The following is a 21645-nucleotide window of genomic DNA, read 5'->3' on the forward strand; positions in this document are numbered from 1 at the left end:
AGGGAGTCATGGAGGGAATTGAAGAGTTACAAGGAGGACTGTTAGAGCCTTGAGAAGTGAAGAAGGGAGGTGGAGGAGGTCTGGAATACTTCAAGGAGGAGAATGGTACAGAAGTGATGGTTTCAGTGATAAATAATTATCTTTGTAGTTTCAGCAGGGCTACTGCATCAACCTGTGAATATGTAACCATCAGCTTGTGAATGTGGCCCATGTTTATACCTGCCTTTCCAGGGAAAACAACAGGAACAAGAGCCAAGCTATTTTAAGATTACTTAATTAGTATGTTATTTAAATTACCTAATGATACCTAATGACTTTTACAGGACTACTAGTGGCTGCATTTATATGTCTGAAAACATAAACTTAACAATATGCTATCTCCACTGTCAACTGTTACCTATTCTTTCTTTCAGGGATGATAATGTGTACTTGCTAAGACAATAAGTCTTGCATTTGATGTTAAATATTCATAGAAGAATGATTCTCCCAAGAGAGACCATATCTGTCTTTACAGAATGAGAAAATATATTGAGAAAATTTTCTTGTTTATATTATCAACTTGATAGTAATTTTTGTTGTCTATTGTGGTATTCATAAAAGTAACTTAAATACTCATTATTGTAACTTGTTTTCATTTCTTCGCAAGTCGGTGCTGATACCTTTAACTACAAGAGCTATAGCCTCTTATTGTGACTTCATGAACTCTTAATATAAGCGAGAATTGTAGTGGGAAATTTTAGAACTGCATTTTCCTTTAAATAAAAGATAAATGCTCTTTTAGAGCACTAGTGGTGAACTTTTTTTTTTCTAAGGACTGTATGTAACTTCGGGATGGCTGACACCAGGTTGAATTCTAGATGTTCCATCCTTCTCCCATCATCAGTCTCTCAGCATTGTTCAGAGGGAGACACTGCACAGATACACATTTGTGCTCTATATTTTGAGAGGTTTGTTGTTTTTCCACAGTAGCTTCTGTTCCCTTTTAGAAAAGGGAAATGAGTCTGTCCCAAAATGTTGACTGCTTGGCAGTTGAGCAAAAAAAGTTTTCAGTGATGGCCTCAAAAGAAAGGTATTTAAGGAAGCAATGATTTTACTTGCTGACAGCTTCCCTTCCACTTTTATAGCAAACAGCAAAAATGTTGATTCTCACCTTTACCAAAAGGACAAGAAGCTGGGAAACTTGGGTACATTCTGCAAATCTTTTTCTTGGTGGGGATACTTAAATTTATCACTTTTGTCAAAAGATTTGAATCTTTTTGTCTCTACAGGTTTGGAGGAATTTCAGTTTCTTTGTCAGAGATTTGCATTTCCATATACCATGCACACTGAAGTATGGGTCGCTTAGTACGTATGGGTCTTTGAGAACTGAAATGCTGTGCAGAAATATGCCTGCTTATCAAGTCCTTTACTGTGTTTGGCATGGACCACAGTTACACCTGAGGAAGTTACTTCCTAGATTTAAGAACTGCAGCATTGTTTTCATGCTTCGCTTTGACTGTGAGGAGTTATTGCACTGTCTTTGGTAGGGGTTTTGGGTGAATGTCAGCTGTCTACATAATAGCTTGTACTGAATTTCCAAATATTAAAGGTCTACTATCATAAAAGTACATCGAGTTGTCTTATTGAGATACCTGTCATATAGCTTTGGAGACAGAATTTCACCCCTTGTATAAAAAACCAAACAAACACATATGGTAGCAGGGTGAGTTTTATACTGCAACTGTTGTTTAGGCCATCATTACAAATCAGCTACTCTTTGTTCCTTACATGCTTTTGGAAATCGTGATATTATGGATAAGTTTGTTTTTTCTTGCAGATTGATATTACCTTTTTATTTTGACTATGAAATCCCTTTCTGGCATTTGTAGCCTGCCAGCTTTGCTGAAAACATGCTCACTAAGCCTTGCGTTAGGTCTCTGCTGTCAGGTTTTGGTAGACTACCACATGCTTCAAATGCTTGTTATGAATTTGAAACAGACATTTAGCATAATCATTTATTATTACTTGAAACTACTTTTTCAGTAGAATCAAAGGAGAACTGAGAGCACTGAGGGAATTGGTCAAAATCTGTCATTCCGATCTGCTGCATTGCGCAGTGCCTGGCTCAGCAGGCATGGGGCTTGGGAGTGAGAACTGATGCTGGTAAAGGTGGAACAGCTTTGCAAACTCCTGGTTCCTGACAGCCTGGGGATTATAGCTGGGTTTGTTCAATTAAAATAGTATTTGTTAACTGCAATATAGTGGAAGACACTATGCAAATGCTTTTTTTCCTAAGACCTTTGTAGAGCTGCTGTATGTTGGAAGGTGAATTAATTTGCATTGAAGGTTCTTAAATCAATCTGCTGCTTCAGTCATTTGACTTCAAAGAGAAAAATAATGCTGTATCCTTTTTTTTTAAAACAGCGGGAAAAGATTTTTACAGGCTAGGGTGTAGCAGTCTCTCCAGTATACAGTTGAACAGTAGAATAACGTGTTCATTTTTAACAGTAACTTTTTTTGCACAACTAATGTGAACGTCACTGTGGCATATAAAGCTAAATTAATAACTTGATTAATATTTCTTTTGAGAGCAACTTTTATGGTTAGATTATTTTATTATGAATAAGTAGTCGTCAGTTATAGACAATGCAGTGGAAAAGTTGGTATGTATTTCTCTTACTCAGAGTTTAGTGTCTAGATACATAACCGCCTCTGTCAGCATGGTTTTCTTAGAATTGGGCTTTGTTTTTTAAAAAAAATCAAAATAAAATTGGTCTGACCTTTCATACCATAGGTTTGAGAAGGTTTGCTGTGATGATGTGGGTGCGTGGACTTCTGTATTGGGCTGTGGCTACAATCAGGTTGATACTTATGGTTCTGGTAGGGGAAAAAAACCAAAACCTGGACTCGCCCCCAGCCTCTCAGCTGGGGTAACTGTGCTTGCAGCCTGCAACACAGTGAAGAGGCTCGGGCTGGGAATTTGTACCATCTTACGGTTTTAGTGGCAGAGAAAATATTTTAGCAAGATACTTCCAGACCTCCGTTTGTTTTACAGATAAGAATAAGAATTAATTTGATTATTGTCAAGGTAACATCAGAGGCATTGGGCTCTTTCCATGTTGGTTTGTGGTAGGAGGTCTGTGGCAGCTTCCCATCAGGAAATCCATTTGACTAGATGAAAGTTCTCAGGAGCAGCAAACTAGTAAGTAAACAAATTTGAAGACCCTGTGATATGCAGGTGATTAAACTGCATTCAGTGTTTTTGTTCTTACTTAAAAGCAGTAAATATGAGAGAAACCATAAATAGCAGTGTGATAAATAGTCATGTGACATTAAGCTTATAAATAGCCTTTTATAATTTTGTAGTAGTTTCTCCTTTTAATAGCCTGTTGCTCTTTGACTTCAGCACACACTAACTCTGCGTGTGTGTGTTCTTTTGCCCTTCTTGGCAATGCTTTATTCCAACTGGAGCTGTGGTGTTTCTTTTATTGCTTCGTTTTTAGTTGATTAATTGGCTTGTAATATGGTTATGTGTATGCTTTTCCAGTGGACATGAAACTTCATACTGAACTGAGCCAATATGATAAAGAAGCATTAAAGCCTCTTGTCTTCCTGAACATGAATGCTTCAGAGGAGACAGCAGAAGTTGTTTTCCTGCTAAAAAGAAATTCATTGAATTATAGAGTAATTGAATTAATTCATCTCAAACCAGCAGTATTGAATGTTTCTTGCTGATTCTAAATGGCATCTGGTTTTAAAAGTTTTCAGCTCCAAGCAAAATGGCCAGTTAATTTTTCTCAGTCAGATGTTTTATTAAATGCAGTGACACTAAATGTTTTTATTTAGAAAATGTATACCCTGTACCTGGAAAATAATTCACTATTACATTAGTAAAAGGAATCTAACTTCTAATTAAAGGTCTGAGATTTGAGTGGGCTAAGATGAATAGTATATAAATACAGAGTTTGGCACTGAATTTTAGTTTTGCTGGGGTAACATGGTGTGATTTCATTTCGGAGTGTAGCACAATAAAAAATTTCTTGTTTCCAGGTTTTATGCCTGTTGCAGTTCTATACGTGCAACTTTGTGCCTTTACTTTTTGGATGCTGGAATGTAGGTGGTTTTTTTTAGTCTGCGTGTGTGGTTTGGTGTTTGGTTTTTTTGTGTGTATTTTTTGTTTAATTTTTTTTTTTTTAGTGTATTCATCGTTAGCCTTGACAGTGTGATTTTTGCTTTTCGCACCATCAACAACATCTGCTATTTTTATTAAGTTAATTTTGTGGAAACTTCCAAGTATTGCTATGCAATTCTAGAAAGAACAAAACTCTAAGGAAGAAAACAGTCGTATTTAAAAACAAAAAATAAAACTTCAAAGTTTTTTCAAAAGTCTACTTTGAACCCTGGTAAGAATTATAAACTTTTTCTGGAAGTTTGGATCTTGTCTTTCCTCTTGCATTACATTTTCTTCCAATATTTTTTTACAGAAGCTTTATAGGCTTCTCTAAGTTTGTCGATTTAGTTTCAAAAGAAGGAAATGCATCCCAAAAGGAGAAGCGTTTTTAGATAACTCAGTTAAAATTACCTTCATGTGTATTTCTTCCTCTTACTTGTGTATGTACGAAATTGATTGTAGTTTAATAATTTACAAAACTCAGAATTTATGAAGACAAGTGTCAGGAGGCTGCAGTCTGGCCTTAACATTTAACCAAGTCACAACCCCTGTCAGGGTGCGATGGCTCAGGTCAGTATGCCACAGTTTTGGAAAACTTTTGGTTTGGCTTTGAGTTTCACTTCGTAAGAAGTACAGATAGAATTGTCCTTTCATTTTATGGTCAAGATCTCTGAAAATGATCCTTATAGAAAGTAGGTTTGTACGATTTATAAATCTGAGGATCTTGGACCTCTTTAGGATACTTTGCCTAAGAAACTAAACCCCTGAAACTGTGATTTAAGTATTTTTTAAAAATTTCACTGCAGGTGAATGGTTATCAAATTGAACTTCTTAATCACTTGCTGTGAGTGATATTTTCATTGCCAAATTCACTCAAATAATTTTTAACTGTCTTGAAAATTGAAGTTGTTTCCTCTAAAGAAAATCTTTGAGAGAAGGCGGAGTTGAGTCAGAAAAATACTTACCTGAGCTGCGCTGCAGTTGTAAAAACGTGAGAGCTCTTAATAATAAATAAATAAAGGAATTTTAAATTTGGGATGATATGAATAGGATGATTCTTTTGCTATTGAGCAGAGAGCTTTTTGCTCTAGTGCCCAGATGTGCTTTGGGGTCCGTCTCTGGTGCGCACCCCAAAAGCACCTGAAGAGGCAGCCTGCTCCGCTCTGCTTCCCCAGAGCCAAAAAGCTGGGGCGAGGCTGAGTGGGGGGAGCAGGGGGCAGGAGTGCGAGGCGCAGCGGCTGAGACCCGGGGCATGGATGGAGTGAGGTCACTTCTCTCTCCGGGCAGCGCTGCTGGCAGAATTCCCTCAGTTTGTTTGCCGTTGGAGGAGGAAGCAGAGTTGACAAGCGTTTTTTCCAGGCAGGTAGCCAGGCAGGCATTATTTTCATGTTTCCAGTGGAAAATCGGTGGTTTTTGGCAAAATGGAAATTTTCCATGTGAAAATTTCTATTTCGTGGAAATGGCATTTCTGATTAAGAACTAATTTTGATGGAAAGTATCCAGTTGGTTATATTCAGCCTTAGAATTAGCATCTGCTGTGTTTAAGTCTATTGAAGATAATTTGGCTTAGGTTTAGCAACTCTGAACAGAATACATACAGACAACTTTCCTCCCTCCGTCTAATACTTTACTTCTAGTGCCAGCCAAAATTCAACCTGAGGTTGGCTATGAGTAGAATAAAAGGTTTTTCTGAACTTTGCCAGTTTCTTTTCAATTCAGACTGCCTCCAGCTTCAAAGGCTTCATGACACAGGTGCCGTGGCTGGAACTAGAGCTGCCCGTTCAACTATCTGTGCAGTAGGATTGATCTGTGGGTGCTCAAGTGGCTAATAGCTCATCCTCAGCTTTTCTCCATTATGATGTTTTCTGTTGATGTTGTCTTCAGATAATTGTGGCTGAGGCTTGGACGGTTCACAGGATGTGGGACTTTTGTTCATTTACAGTCACACCAAGTTAGAACATGTAACTCTGCAGCATTTGGTGTTTTACCCCTGTTTTATCTGCTTAGTTTAATGCAACTGACAGAGACCAGCAGCTGTTATTTACATGTAATTTCTTTCTCTCTTTGACTTCTTAAATTGTGTTTAAACTCTTCATTTTTCTAGGTGGAAAAGCTGGAAATCCAAACATAATTCTCACTTGCTACATTTCCTTGATTCAGCATGTGTAGTCAGGCTGTTGCTCAAGTTTAGAGCTGTTTAATTTCAGTGTCCTGAAAGGACTGTACTAGGTTATTCTAGCTATAGGCAGTTGCATGTTGTTACTAAAGGCTTGAAGATTACCAGGCTCTTTTGTAGATACTAAAGAGCTTTTGGTTTCTACTAGCCCTGTAGAGGACTGTAAACTCCTTTTTTAGAGTCCTATAGCAAAGAGGAATCAACTTTAGTTGCCCCTTGATACTTTTGAGGAAAACAGTAGGAAGAAGTGTTTTGTGGTGTTTTTTTTTTTTCTTTGTTTGTGTTTTCGCTAACTTCTTGAGTAAGATACTAAGTACTACCTTGTTGTTATCACCTGGTCCTTCTGGTTTTAGTTTGTCTGAACTTGTACTGATTTGAACCCTTTTTTTTTTCTGGTGAGTAAATATTTAGGCTTCCTAAACTTAGAGTTGTATGGGATCCAGAATTTCCTTTTAATGAAAAATCTATTTAACCTAGTTTAAGAATACATTTTAAAAATTACTGCAAATTTATTTTGGGAAGTTTGTATCAAGAAGATATTTTAGTAATATTTCATTACAGTCTCAATTTATTACATCTTATTATAGCATTGAGTAATGAAACCAAGAATAAGGGATCCAGCTCCAGGAATGGGAAGAGTTAGATGTAGTAATCATCTGTGTGAGGGTCATGGATTGCCATTTTTAAGGCTATTTTCAAACAAGAGCAGGTTATAGATATAATGCAGTTTAAAATATTCGGGTGGAACTCACTTGGAAAACTCTGCTATTTATTCCCAGTAATCCTTACACATTATAAACACCTCCAAATATCATGAGCTGACAGCTGCGTACTAGGAAACAAGGTCGTTTTGTCTTATCAATGCATTTGCGTATTTGTTTAATTTATAATATTTATAATATTAAATATAGAAGGATAGTTACATTTACCATTTTGTGATATTTAAACAGTATTCCTCTTCCTAGTTCTTTTTCCTGGCAGCTTTATCCTTTTCTGGCTGCTTCAGCTATCTGCCCTTCCACAGGTTTTGGTCACCATATTTTTTTTTTTTAATAGATTTAATTTTTTTTCCTTGCTAGCTTTGCCATTTTCTATCCTAAGTTGTTTATTGCAGGAGCATGGTCTGCTGCGAACTTGGTGCCTGTGTCTCTTCGGTGTCCATCGCCCTGGCTGAAAGGCTGTATAGCGGTGCAGGGACCACAGGGGCGCTTCCTTCTGTCTGTCCTCACCGCCTCACAAGCTGGCCACTGCTGGAGCTGGTGGTTGCCATCAACATCTCTTTTCATATTACAGGCCTTAAACTATACCAATAGCTTTACTTAAAGAGATTTCTAGCTTCATAGAATCATTTCAGTTGGAAGAGACCCTCAGGATCATCGAGTCCAACCATAACCTAACCTAACTCTAGTACTAAACCATGTCCCTAAGAACCTTGTCTATGAGCCTTTTAAACACCTACAGGGATGGTGACTCCACCACTTCCCTGGGCAGCCTGTTCCAATGCCTGACAACCCTTTCCGTGAATAATTTTTTCCTAATATCCAATCTAAACCTCCCCTGGTGCAGCTCGAGGCCATTTCCTCTTGTCTTATCACTTGCTACTTGGGAGACCAACACCCTCCATGCTACAACCTCCTTTCAGGCAGTTGCAGACAGCGATAAGGTCTCCCCTCAGCCTTCTTTTCTCCAGGCTAAACAGCCCCAGTTCCCTCAGCTGCTCCTCATCAGACTTGTGCTCCAGACCCCTCACCAGCTTTGTCCCCTCTTCTGCACTCTCTAGTATTGCAATGTCCTTCTTATGATGAGGGGCCCAAAACTGAACACAGGATTCAAGGTGCGGCCTCACCAGTGGCACAATCACTTCTCTAGTCCTGCTGGCCACACCATTCCTGATAGAAGCCACCTGCCTGCTCTCTGTTTCTTCACACCATAATATAACTTTCCTATAATGTGGTTGCATTGTGGTCTGGGTGACTCTTGAAGATCAATGATAGTTTATTGCTTAATAGAGGGATAGGTGTGTTTTTCTGGTTCATCGAGGTGCATATGGGTACATTACTATCATATAGAATCTTTCTAGACTTCTGCTCAAAATAATCTCTGAAACCTCGCGTTAACTTCGCACGTCTTGTTCATAAGTGTGTGTGCCTGTTTCATCAAACTTCCCTTACCCATGAGTATAACCTGCAAGTGAAAGGTCTCAGCGTCTGAAACAATATGGCTGCACAAGTTCATATGATGTTTCAAGTCTGATTGTGGCTTCAGTGTGTCTCCCATAGGACAGATGGGTTTGTTCTTGTTGTGAATAACCTTAGGTACTCAATATGAAGCTCTTTTCATAAGGCATGTGGTCTCTGCACATTTTTCTTGCATCATTTGGAAGTGATGCAAAAGTCCTGTCTCTTCTGAAGTCCTATTTTCATCAGGTCAGTGAGTGCTCAGCCTTGGGCTGGCAGGAGGTGATTGGAAGGAGGCTTTCTGTGGTCTTTAATTTGTTTGCACTCTGACCTGTTACAGGGAAATGGGTTGAACCTGCTGAAGTAGGACAGAGTGGGGAAAAGAAAAAAATCTGACCATTTTAATTCTAGGTCTTCCTTAGTTGCAGACTTCCTAGTGCATTGGGTGTATTTCTTCAGTCTCTCTGAAGCTCAGTTCTCCATCTAGAAAACTGGTAAAAAACTGAAAAAAGAGGTCCAATTTACTATGAAGGGATGTGCTGTGGAAATCCAGTGCATTTATTGGACTGCCAGTTGTAATGTGGTGTGGACAGGTGTTCACTAAGAATAAATGTGAAACTTAAAAATTGGCTTAAAATGAACCATATTGAGCTGTTTGGAATCTGTAAGTCCATTGCCTTTTCTTCTTTCTCTCAAAAAAATTTAATATCTTCTTGGGTTGTACGTAATCTACGGTCCTGGATAGTGAAGACGGAAGAGTTCATGTAAAAAATGACTGGGCATGGAAAGGGAGGACATAAATGTTATAGGTTCAAGATAATTGCCAGTGTTGATGACATGGTTCTAAGAACTACGTTTAAAATTAGTATTACTTCTAAACTGTGACAGTAAGTATTGTAATCTCAGACTAATGGATTTTATCTTGCTGTTTTTGCGTTTTCTTCACTCCTGAACATAACATTTCAGGAAAGTAGGTACCAGACTTGCCGCACTGTCCTACTTCAGCCCCAGAGCAGAGAAAGGAAGCAGCTGAACTTAAGAGGCTTTTCTTTGGAGTGTTGTACATACAGCTCAAGCATAATGAGTATTGACACTTCATTAGATAGAAGTGTCACTTTTAATAGGCTTTGCTGTTAGCTATGCTCTCGTTCTTGGGGAAAGAAAGGAGCAAGGGATGGTATTGTCAAATTGTTGAAATAGTTTGTTTTTCACATGAAATAGATTGCTACAGTACTACCGAACTAATTTGCTCTTTCCTGGTATACATCCTCCAGCTTTTTGTAACAGATTGGCTGCTATCCTGTAATGAGTGACCGAACACTCATTAATTAGTATTTTTATGCTGGAAATAATTAAATTCTGGGAGTGACAGAGCAAGGTGTTTTGCCTTTAACCTTTTTCTCTGTTAATAATGATGTGATTTATAATAGTGAAAATCTTGCTTGATATCATGCAGCAGTTGTTAAAAATTGAAACCCTTATCCACAGAAGCAGATAAAAAGCATTATCCAAGAAGGTCTTAATTTAAAAATAAGTCCTCAAGTAATTTTTAAACTGAGAGTAATTATTAATTTAGGTGACAAGCCTGTATTGAAATCTACAGCCAACCCCATGAAATCTTCATGTTCATAAAAGGAGATGAATTAACAATCTTAAAAACTTATCTGATTAAGTGGATAGAATATTAACTCTGTTATTGGCTCATGTATAGGGGAAGGTGATGGTGGAGGAGAAAGGCTAAATTCAGCTTCTTTTCTCTCAGCTGTTGAACTTCAGGCCCCAAGCTTTCAGAAACTGTCAAATGTACTTTAAGAATTAATGCTTCTTGTGTTAGATTTGGCTCTTTATGTGGTTGAGGATCGAGGATGTGGAAAAGGAGGATGTAAGAGTAGCTCGTTCACTGAAATGTGGGTGAGATTATAGACATTTTTGGGGGCATGTATGTTTTGCTTCATTGCTCTCAAGAGTGAAGTACTTACAGATAGGAATTTCTTTTGCTGTTCTATACTTCTTGCATCTGTGAGGGATTTAATCAAGCAGCTCAGAGTGCCCACAGATAATAGAAGTCTTGAGGGAATGTATAAAGCCAGCTGGAGATTAGATAAGGTTCACGTACCAGTTCTGCATATGAAGTGTGCAGGCTGCTGAAAGGTGGTGCAGGAGCCGAGGCGGGGTGAGCTTGGAGTCCCAGAGCTGCCGGACCTGTGCAGATACCTGGGCTAACAGAGCACAGCCTGGGTACCCACCAGTGAAGGGATGGTGCTGAGGCCTTCCAAACTTCCAGTGCCTCCGTGTTCCCTCTGCTCTCTTTTGACAACTCTTTGGGAATGTAGGAGCACTGAAGGAATCGTGCTTGGAGTTACAGTGTGCTGTCACTATAACTGTCCCAGTTTGTCAACAGGAAAAACGCATTATCCCTCTTTCCAGTGGAAGTTTTATAGAGAGTTTAGTAATTGGCCATATGATAGCTTTACAGTAGTATATGATTTCCTTAAACAGAATGAATTTTGTTAATTTTTATGTTACAGATAATTAATAAAGAGATGATTTTGGTGGAGCCCAGAGTCATTAATGATGCTGTTGCCTGGCTAGAAGTCTAGATTGAACCTTCGAACCTGGTGACGCCAAAGTGAATTGACCCAAAGTTTACATATCAACTTTCAAGAATTATGGATATGTTCCATTGTTTGGTCAGCAGGAAGAAATGAATGAAGTATGAATTGTTGGATTGAGTTCAGGATTGTAGTGCATGGGTTGATTCACTTAAATGAAAATGCAGTTCTACTCTGATTTTTATTTATAAGGAATGTCCTGAAGCTGTGTGTTACATCAGAATTGCTGAAAGCTTTCAAAACAGATTTTTGAAAGATAAAAAATTTGAACTTCTATTTGTTGGACTAATATGTTTGTCCCTCAAAATAGTGCACAATCAACTAATATTAAGCATTTTCAAACTGGTTTTGATTAAAATATTTAATATAGTTTTACCAACATGTTTTCAGTAAAAGTATATGAAGATGGGTTCTAGATATAACTCAGTGTTTGTCTGAAATGCAGTATTACTCCTGGTAAACCTCCAGAACTTTCTTTGTACTTTTAATAGTTTTGGTGGGGTTTTTTTTCTCCTAATTGGATTGTTTGGATAATTTTAGTAACCATGGGACCTGCAATCTATTTAATGTATTCACACTACACCATGTTATAAGAATGTGGGTTTTCTGAGAGTCCGGCCTGCTTTTGCACTTCTCGTAGCAAATTCATGTGTTATGTTGGATCCAAATCAGCAGGTGGGATACAGTGGAAATACATGCCCTACAGGTTGCTAAAATAGCAGCATCTAAACAAATGGAAACCTGACAATGCATTAGCTTCTTCACTGCTTTAGATTAGGCATGAACGATGAAATTTCTCATGTCCTTTCATGCACGTGTGCACACTGTACTGTGCAGTTGTCTTTGTGTACAGTACACGATGCCGACTTGCTTTAAAAGAACTCTTTACTTCGAGTCAGCAAATCAGCTGCACTCTTGGATAAATTAAATTTCACTGAATTACCTTCCTAATGAACTGCTTATTTGTTAAGCGGCTTAAAATTGGTTAGTTTATTGTGAGCCCAAGGAAATTATCGTTTTACTGTATACTTTTACGTAATAGAACAGAGGATGCCAAAAATCTAATTCTGAAGCTTCTGCATGCTCCTTAGTGCCCTAACCAAGCCAGTATCGCAGGAATGTTCTCCCCGTTGATAGGGAACACTCCTTAGAATTGCTTCATCGCTTGAAACCTGAGCTCAGGCAGGGAAAGTACAACTTACTCCCTCCACAGACCTGAGAGGTAAGTGGAGTTTCATTGCACAAGTTCTGTCCTTTCCTAGTTGCTGTAGCAGCACATGCTTTGGATTATTAATTCAAGTGTCTAAATATCACATGCTTAGCAGAAGACACTGAAAAATTATAAGCAGAAACCTTCTTCATATGCAAAGATTACTCTGATTTAAATCCAATTTAAATAATCCCCTTGCATATATAGACTTTTTTTTTTTAGTGTAAGTGGCCATGGTGCTGTCTGTGACACACGTATGTACACACAGAGGTACTTTAAGCTATCTTGCTGTTTAAAACAGTTGTTCTCAAACTTTTTTTTGGTTGAATCTCACCTTTTGTCTTTACTCCTATTTATTTTGGATCTACAGATCTTACTTTGGAGCTTGAAGTCAGACCTTTATTTGTTCCATACTAACTTCAGCTATAACACATTTTTGTTTCAGAAGTTTGCAATAAACCTAGCTGAATTTTCATCAGTTTTGTCATTTTATATATCTATATTTGCTGGGAAATCAGATAGTTATGATTTATAAGCTCATAAGCAATAGCTAGCCATCTCACTATTTTGCTAGTATGTATTCAAAATGTGTAGTAAGGATGGTAATGCTTGGTCAGGAGAAATAATATTGTCTGTGTTCTTGATGGATGTATTTCTGGAAGAAAGGAGTAGTAATGATGATATGGGTGCAGTTTGGGGCCAATTATATTGTAAAACAAGTGTGTCGCAGTAAGACCAGTAATTGCAGGGTCTGTCTGTGCTTAACAACTGCGTCCTTTTTATGTTCATAGGCTGATAGAGGTGTAAATATGGGTTGTGTACACATGACTGGCCACAAAGCAGTTACTGGTAATAGCCCTGGCAGATCTTAGGAGGAAGAGTATTTTTGAGAGAGCGTGTGATGGTAAAGGTGTTTTACCATAATCCCTACATACTTCCCATAGTTCTCACCTTCCTCTCTATTACTTTCATAGCTGTTATATTTCCATTTGGTAGAAGTATTTCAGGATTTCAGTTATTACACTTAGTTGTAAAACTGTATTCTGTAGTTGCAAAAGCCTCTTAGTTTCATGGAAGAAACTTATCTAATACAACAAGATGGTTGTTCAGGCTGCTATGTGTAGTATGCAAAACATAGAATATAATGCTTTATTGCTGAACCTGAAAGTTCAAAACATGGTTTCCTAAGCCCATGAAGAAAATATTCATGAATGACTGATGTCTATCATGGTGTCAATATGAGCTCCACTCCAGGAAGATGCTGAACTCCAGACTGTGGAACAGTATGTGAGAAATATCTTTGTGTGTCTCCTATTAATTTCCTCTTTCCTTAAATAGAGTGAGAAGGCATTGCCCTTCAGGTCTGCGAGCTGGCTGAACTGTTGGTCCCACCTGTCCTGTTTCCTTAGCGAACTCAAAATACAGTGCGTTCTTTCTTGAATTCAACCATTTCGTTTATGTACACTGAGAAAGACCTGAATCGCTGTCTGTGACTATTCAATGTTTTTGATTGGAGTGAACATCATCTGTGTTACAGCAAGAACCTTGCTGGGTCTGTGCAGGGGCATGGCGAATGGTTGCTCGGTATGAAAAGATTTTGAGGATGACTGAGGGCAGATGTTCTCCTTGCTCACTCTTATGAATTTGTTACTCTGAAACCCAGAAGTTTCTGTCTAGCTTGAGGCAGTGATGAGAAAGGAAGAAATATGGTTGGTCGTGATCAGCAAATAAGAAAATAGGGGAGAGAACAGGAGGCAAAGGTGAGATTTGCCTTTTGTTCCATTAAAGCATGATGGGTTTTGGCCTTTAAAAAGTAGTTGTTTGGTTGTTTTTTGTGTTTGGTTTTGTGTTGGTTTTTTTGGTTGTGGTGGTTTTGGGGGGTTTTTTTGTGGTTTTTTGTTTTGTTTGTTTGGTTGTTTGGTTGGTTTTTTTCCTGGTACTAAATTGGCGTGTTGTTGAGTTAGACCCTCCTAGCTCACTACCACATGGTTTTGTGTGGACTGCAGTACTTATTTGGAAGCTAAACTGTCCTACTTCGTGCATTGGTGTTTGTATCCCTGGGAAGGGACTCTGAGATAACCCCTCACTGTGTTGTGGTTGATTTGTCACTTGTGCAAATGATTGTAAAAACATGCCTGTTTAAGGGGTTGTTTCTGTGCTATGGATAAACTGGTTTTAATCAAATTGCATGCTTTTTTGAAACCTTATTTGATTCAGCTCACAGGCAAAAAGACTTGACTGTAGGTATTGGTTATGGAGCTGCACTGATAAAGATGCTGATCTTTACGCCATTATGGCTAGTAAGGTGATTGACTTTTACATGACATAAAATATTGTTTGTGAAATGTTATGTTGGCACAGATCACTGGTGTGGAGGGTTCAGTTACCTGTTCTTCTCTGTTAAAGGTTTTCTTCTGCTGGTTATTTTTGCGACTTGTAGAAGACATAGCAAAAGCAACTTCTTCATGAGGAGTTGTCAGACATGTAGTTTCTTGTTAGGCTTTACTTTGGAGTTTCAGTGTTTGTGACTCAATTTTTCCTTATTTTATCATTAAGAGAACATAATGAGTTTAGCTTACAGCTGGTGGGTTTATCTGGGATTTTTATCCTTTGTCAGTTTGTCATGTTGGTTTAGCAAAACAAAAATAAACTTGCCGTAATTTTTCATGAATACGGCATTGCAGTTCTGAAGCCAGAGTGTCTGAGTAGCCAAAAAACCAAATCAACCAAGTAAAACAAACCTGTCTTGTAAGGAAACAAGTACTTTTAAATCTGAAAATGCTGGTTGAGTCAAAAGTGAAACATTTTGCAATGATGGATTATCATAAAAGATACTGTTTTATGTCTGAGATGTGTGGTCATGCTGAAAGAGCTGAAGATGTGCTCCAGAAAAGCAAAAGACCTCAGGGATTTGTGGGGCAGTCACTCGGGAGGTTGGCTGCAGGCGGTGGGAAGGAAGTTAAACTGCAAAGTCCCGGCCCGTCCTGATACGGGCGGCTTGGATCTTGGTCTCCGGCTTTCCCAGGAGGGCCTCAGTATCTAAGCTGTCAGCTGTTTAGGAGGGGATTGATCTTCTGCTTCATACCCCTATTTCCTTTGTATATATTGGAGCACGGGTTTCTGTTATGACCCAGGCAAGTTCTCTAGCTACTGCTGGGATGTTTGCTGTTCTCTGCTAAATTATCCTTTTTTTTAATCATTATGCACACCTACCCCCACATATAGGAAGCAAATGTGTAAATGTTTTTAAAGTCTTCATAATTTTTCACAGAATAAGGAAAATCAATCATTTTATATTCAGTTTTGAGAATACCTGTTTTCTTTTACTACTTTCTAAAGTATTTTAATTTTCTATCTCAGTTTATTCTCTACTTAAGTTATGAAACTTTGTTTGCTTACACCCTTGTCAAAGGATGTAGAAATAGCTTGCTGAGTGTGTAATTAAGTGAATCACAGGCCTTGATCCTGTGAAGTACTTGAGAAAGCAGCTGGTGTCGCTGGATAGAGCTCACAGCTTCATGTGTGCACAGAAGTACTTTGCTGGACTGGGGTTGCATGATAATCATTAGAATCTTAGTTTCAAATAGTGAAAGTCGCTTTTCAGTTGCATTTTATTTATGAGCACTTATCACAGGATTTATACTTGCGTTGGTCACTCTTCCTTATTTGAAGAGTAAGATTTGCTTGTGCTTCAAAACTAAATACATAAATCAAATCAAATTGACCAAGACAGAAGATTGAGAAGTTTGACAAACGTTTATCTATTCATGTTGTAATTAAAAAAAAAAAAACAACCAAACAAAAAAAACCCCAAACCCACAATGCTTATGCTTTTGTTATCACTGTATATTCTGACGTCTGATGATTATACAGTGAATGCACAGGTTTTGCAGAATAATGCATCAAAATCTTCATGTGTATGCTGTTTTCTTTATACTTTTTCTCTAGAAAGCTTTTTGGAGTAAGCATTTTTTTCCTGTGTTGTACTGAAATGAATTACTTAATTGCCTCTAATATTGGGAGTGTAGTAGCCATGATGCCCAGCAATTACAGTGCTTTTTGAAGTGAAGATGCAGCTCTCAATCTTTTTTTAAAAAAAAAAAAGAAGAAGAAGAAGAAAAAAAAAACCACCACAAAACATGAACCACACCACAAACTTCAAAATAGGGAAAGGCGTGGACAATGGGCAGAAAGTAAAGGACTGACTGTTTTGGAATAAGGTTGTGTTGTAATTTTTAAGACATAGCTTCGTTATTGGATACCATGAATTTAGTACTCATTTTTCTTTTGTCTGTAATGGAATTTTTTAGCAATGGACTTGCTGTGTCTTTGAAGTATGACATTCTGACATTTGCATTTTTTAATATTTTTAAATTTTATTTTTGTTTTGCTTGTAGACCCTGTGTGGACAGTAATGACCGCACGTTTCCGATTGCCTGCTGGCAGAACCTACAATGTACGAGCATCTGAGCTGGCACGAGACAGGCAGCATACGGAGGTGGTCTGCAACGTTCTTCTCCTGGATAACACTGTACAAGCTTTCAGAGTTAATGTAAGTAATTTACTTATTGCAAATCAATTATCACCGTGCTTGCTTTCCTTTGCTGGACTTGTACAGCTGGAGTTTGGCTTTCAATGTGGTGCTAAATACAGAATAGAAGGGGAAGTTATGTTCAGGCAGGCATGTCTGTGCATGTACGGAAAAGTCACTGTGAACTTAATCATTCTGGCATCCTCTGTAGTACTAATACATCTTCATTTCAAAATTGAATACACAAAGCATAGTTTATTTCTAGTAATTTTCTTCATGGACGAAAGTTGTATTGTGGAAATGGAGCACAGTTTTGCCACTGAGCTGAAAAAGAAGCAAGCTTTTGTTTTACTCTGTTCTGATTTTTGCCTTTTAAGCATGAATAAGGTGTAATGGTAACTCTTCATGACTGTGCAGCTAGCTATGTTCAGTCATGTGTATGGTTATATTTGGTTACAGCTATCATCTTGAAGTATCTCTTTGCTTTTTGCTTTTTTCAGATTATATTCTTGTTCTATGATTTCTCTTGCTTAAACTTACCACCTTCTAATGCACTAATGAGGATGGCATGAAAGAAAATAAGCTGGTTGTTGAATGCTGAGGACTGTTACTGGAAAAAGTGAATAACTTTTACATGTGAGCCTGGAATTTAAAATTGGTTATGCATCAGATTTTCTAACTTGTAGTCCTTGATAAGGACTTAAAATGAAAATGTTCACGATTTTGCGTGTATGTTCACACAAGTGCAACCATTTCTTTGTACTTCTTGAGGGCGAAAAAGAACCCACAAACAATGGTCAAGGACCTCACAAGAAAACATTAAAGCATTTAAAGAGATCTTTGAGTGAGAAGAACCAGAACTCAACAGGAAAGAAGTTGTGGGGTGTCTTGGGACAGGACTCAGCTTTTACTTTATAAGCTATAGAATGGATAACTTAGGTGGAGAAAGGTTGAATAATGCGATGGTAAAAGTTACAGGTGGTGTCATGATTAGAATTTTTCAAGAGAAAACAGAACTTCAGCAAATGGAGTGAAGGAGCAGCTCAGGATCAAATAAAAAGGCTGTGGGACTTCAGCTGGGAAGTAAGAGAGAAACTGAAGCAGTTCTCAAATCTGTGAACCAGTTTCTTTTGGCCTATTTGACAAAGTTTTAATGCTCAGTTATTATATGGAATTCTGATATCCAGTGTTTAGTGACATTGATACATTCAGAGGTTTTAGGGAAGATACATGAGAGTGAGCGTGTTTCTCTGTTCTGTAATCAGGTGCTTAGAGCCCGTGCAGCCTGCAGCAACCTGCCAGAGCAGTGAAATCTGTTATCTAGCAAAAATTTGCAAGGACCAAGTGTTGAGTGGTTTAAGATTTAGAGGCAGACTTGGTGGTTATTTGTTTTAGATTTTTCAATCAAGATAGAAGGTTTTAGGATGTTCCCTTAAGGCATTTTTGTAGTTCATTCAGGAGCTATTTAACTTTTTGGGATTTCTGAGTGTTTAAGGGTGGGTATTTTGGATGAAGGAGCTGCGAGAGGGATGAATAAAGACTGATTTATCAACATCAAACCTTATCTCCTTTCTGGGATAACTTTTCCTATATCTCTTCCCCTTTTGCTCTACAATATTCCACTGCTCTTCTGTACCTCTTCTAATCTTTGCGAACAGTTTCCTGTCTATACTGCATGCCAAAAAGCAGTATATGCAAAATGTCGTTGGAGACAAAACATTAAAAGTACCAAGAAATTGTAAATGTTGTTTTCTTTGCTTTCAAATGCATGAGTTTTCTATTAAAATACCTGTCTTGCAATTTTCTGTTTGTTTGTAAGACATGGCTAGAATAATCCTGAATAATTGTTGTACAATAGGTGTGGGGGATTATGCTTATTTTTGATGTGGGTGTTCAAGAGCTGTATGTTGTTAGAGAATCTTAGTGCTTGTCTATAGTAGAATCACCAGTTACAAATCCTCAAATGTCTATTCTGTGTCTCTCAAGAAAAAATTATGTAATATGTTCTCCTTGCCTCCCTAGTGTACTAAATATTTTAGTTGCGTGGATTACACTTTAATGCTTATATAGATCAGCCTTCAATTTTTTTTCTGTTAAAACCAAGTTTCAGGAATAAAAAGTTCTTTGGTGCTCAACATTTTGATCTCAGGTCTTAGCCTCAATCTATTTTTTCAAAAATAGGACACAATAAAGTATTCAGTCATAGCAAGTGTATGCTAACCTACATGGTATACAGATTTTCAGGGTTTATAGCTGTGTTTTACTTTATTGTGGTTGACACAATACTTGGCAATAAATATTTATAAAATTGTTTACAAAATAGGAAGAACAAAGATAATGTTAAAAAAAATACTATAGCAAGGCTTTTGTCTCCTGGTGATTGCTATAGGTATTCTGTATGCAAATGATTGTAAAGCTTAATCATCTGGAGTATGCAGTGCTGTATTAGTAAAAATGTTCTCAAATGCTATTTCTTCTCCAACAGCAAAATACTGATCACAGGCAATGTCTCTTGATAATTTATGTGACATGTTCTAAGTTTGCATTTCAGCCAGCCTTTTCCATTGATCTGCAAAATAGGCATTCTTTGTGCTGAACCTTACCTTGTATAGAGCGTAACAAATCAAATCAAATAATCTCTGTGGATTGTAGCCAGACAAAGGTTATTTTTGCTGCAGGCAGAAGAATCAGTTGGAAGTAACCTGTGTGTATGTTTGAAAGAGTAGAAATCCTTTCTATAGAACATTCTGCTTACCAGATGAAGAATCTCTACTTAGACTCTGAAAAGCAGACTCCATAGGAAGTGTAGCTGGAAGAACCGAGGCAGACTTGAGTTAATAATATGATCAGGATGATTTGTGTTAACGTAAACTTGCTTCTTCAAGGTCAAATTGATTTAGTTGGCTTTAATTAACTGTCTAAATACCTCAAATTGTGTTTTTTCTGTGCAGGCTGACTTAATTGTGTTCCCTGAAAGCCAGTACATAGATATCGAGTTGACACTAAACTTGAGGAAAAACTAAGTGAAGGTAGATGGGATGAGTTGTTCTGTGAGTAAGGCTGGTGGGCCAGCGGTCATGGACAACTGTTTCAGTTTGAAGCCTTTATCTCAGAATTATCCTCCACCCTAATGAATTTACATTCTAATGGAACTAAAATTAAAAATATATAAAATAATCCCCCCAAACCCCACACCACTCCCTCTGTAATTTTAGAAGTGGAAATTTTCAATAATTCAATCTTCAGCATTACTTAGTTGCTTCCCTTTTTTCTTTGACTAAGAAAATAATAGCCTTCTTGGAAACTTTTTTTTTTTAAAAAAACAAGATAACTCTTGCAAAATTGACATAAGCTGTAGAATGAAAGGAGGCAGTCGTGCACGCTGGCTGTTTGGGGATGCACTTGCTTGAGTTCCCACCCGTGTGCTGCGATGAGCTGCGGCAGAGGTTCCAGTGTTGCTGTGAGCAGAGGAGCAGCGCGGCCTCCGCGCACCTGTGGGCAGCAAAGCTGCCAGACCCTCCAGGAAACCCCTGGGCTTGGCATCCTGTCCCTCCCTCCTCAGAAACCCAGACTCGTTTGGGGTGGCACAGCAGCACAGCATCTCCCGGTGTTTGCTGTACCTCCGGCCGGTTCTGTAGGCCAGCAACAAAACCCAAATGTCAGTAATATAAATTGGGAAGATTGTAGTGGTTAGTTGGTAAGCAGGCATTAAACCTATGAAACTGTGGATCTTTTCCTAAATTTTCAAAAATGGGTGTCTGTAAACAGCTAACAATCATTTTGCGATTAGAAATTAATTTGTATCAATCTAGTGGTACTGGATGCCAGCCACTAGATGACAGATATTTCAGAAAGTGCAGTTAATATATTGATGTCCAGTGCTGATGTCAAGTTTGTGCCGCAAGGCCAAAATTTGTTTAATATTTTGCCTCAGGCAATGACTGTAAGAAGTACCCATAACATTCTAATATTTCAATTCAGAAAAAAACATTGATATGTTTTATATCTAACTACTGCAGTTTTGTGTTAGATAGTTCCCACTTTTCATAGATTTTTACATTATTCTCTGTTTTAAGAGGAAATATTGATGTTTAACTTTGTCTGTAGGAATAAAGCACATTTCTTTTTAAGCTAATCCATATTCGTTGGTTTTGGTTTTTTATTAAAAAAGGCAAAAGCAGGAACTTGTTATACTTTTTATAGTTTATAGCAGCTATGCAATGGTTATGGTAGTATTATAAATATTTTGGACCTTTCACAACAAGCAGGATTGTGACCTTCACCTGCTCTGGCAAGCTGCAACATCGTTATATAAATATCAGAGCTGGGTTAACTGGAGGTCTGGTTTTACTAGATGCTTATCTTTATTTTGCATGGAGAGTAAAACACTGTGATCAAAACAAATTATTCATGTTGAAACTAGTCTTCTCTTGCCACATTTGCTGCTCTCTTGCAGGAGAAATAACTTCCCTGTGGTCGTGAAACAACATTCTGTATCGCTAAATTCAAACAGATCAGCAAGTTCTAAGCTTTTTTGTTATGGGGCGTCTATTCACATATTTAAGAAACAGTATAAATTCTCAGGTTTAAATTGGAAAAAAGCTACAGAGTTGGTACCTGAGTGTTATTTGAAGAAGTAACATGTCAGCCGTGGTAAATGTAAGCCTCAACTTGGCTTCCAAATGTCTCCAATTTTCTGATAGTTACTGTTAAAAGTTCTTAGTTTGAGTTCTGTTTTAAATTTGCATGGGGAAAAGTGCCAAGAAGCAATTAGTCTTGCTATGTAATT

General features: G+C 37.8%; 1 protein-coding gene across 3 annotated transcripts in view; it reads left to right on the forward strand.

Moving 5' to 3' along the window:
- Nucleotides 1-21645, forward strand: part of PTPN4 (protein tyrosine phosphatase non-receptor type 4) — a 116575-nt gene that overhangs the window by 25643 nt on the left and 69287 nt on the right. For all 3 annotated transcript variants that reach the window (XM_065637535.1, XM_065637537.1, XM_065637536.1), the window contains one exon: nucleotides 16723-16877. In XM_065637535.1, the coding sequence (XP_065493607.1) occupies nucleotides 16740-16877 (138 nt within the window). In that variant the 5' untranslated portion in view covers nucleotides 16723-16739. The remainder of the gene's footprint in view (nucleotides 1-16722; nucleotides 16878-21645) is intronic.

The sequence above is a fragment of the Caloenas nicobarica genome, chromosome 6 (assembly GCF_036013445.1).
Source record: "Caloenas nicobarica isolate bCalNic1 chromosome 6, bCalNic1.hap1, whole genome shotgun sequence".
NCBI lineage: Eukaryota > Metazoa > Chordata > Aves > Columbiformes > Columbidae > Caloenas > Caloenas nicobarica.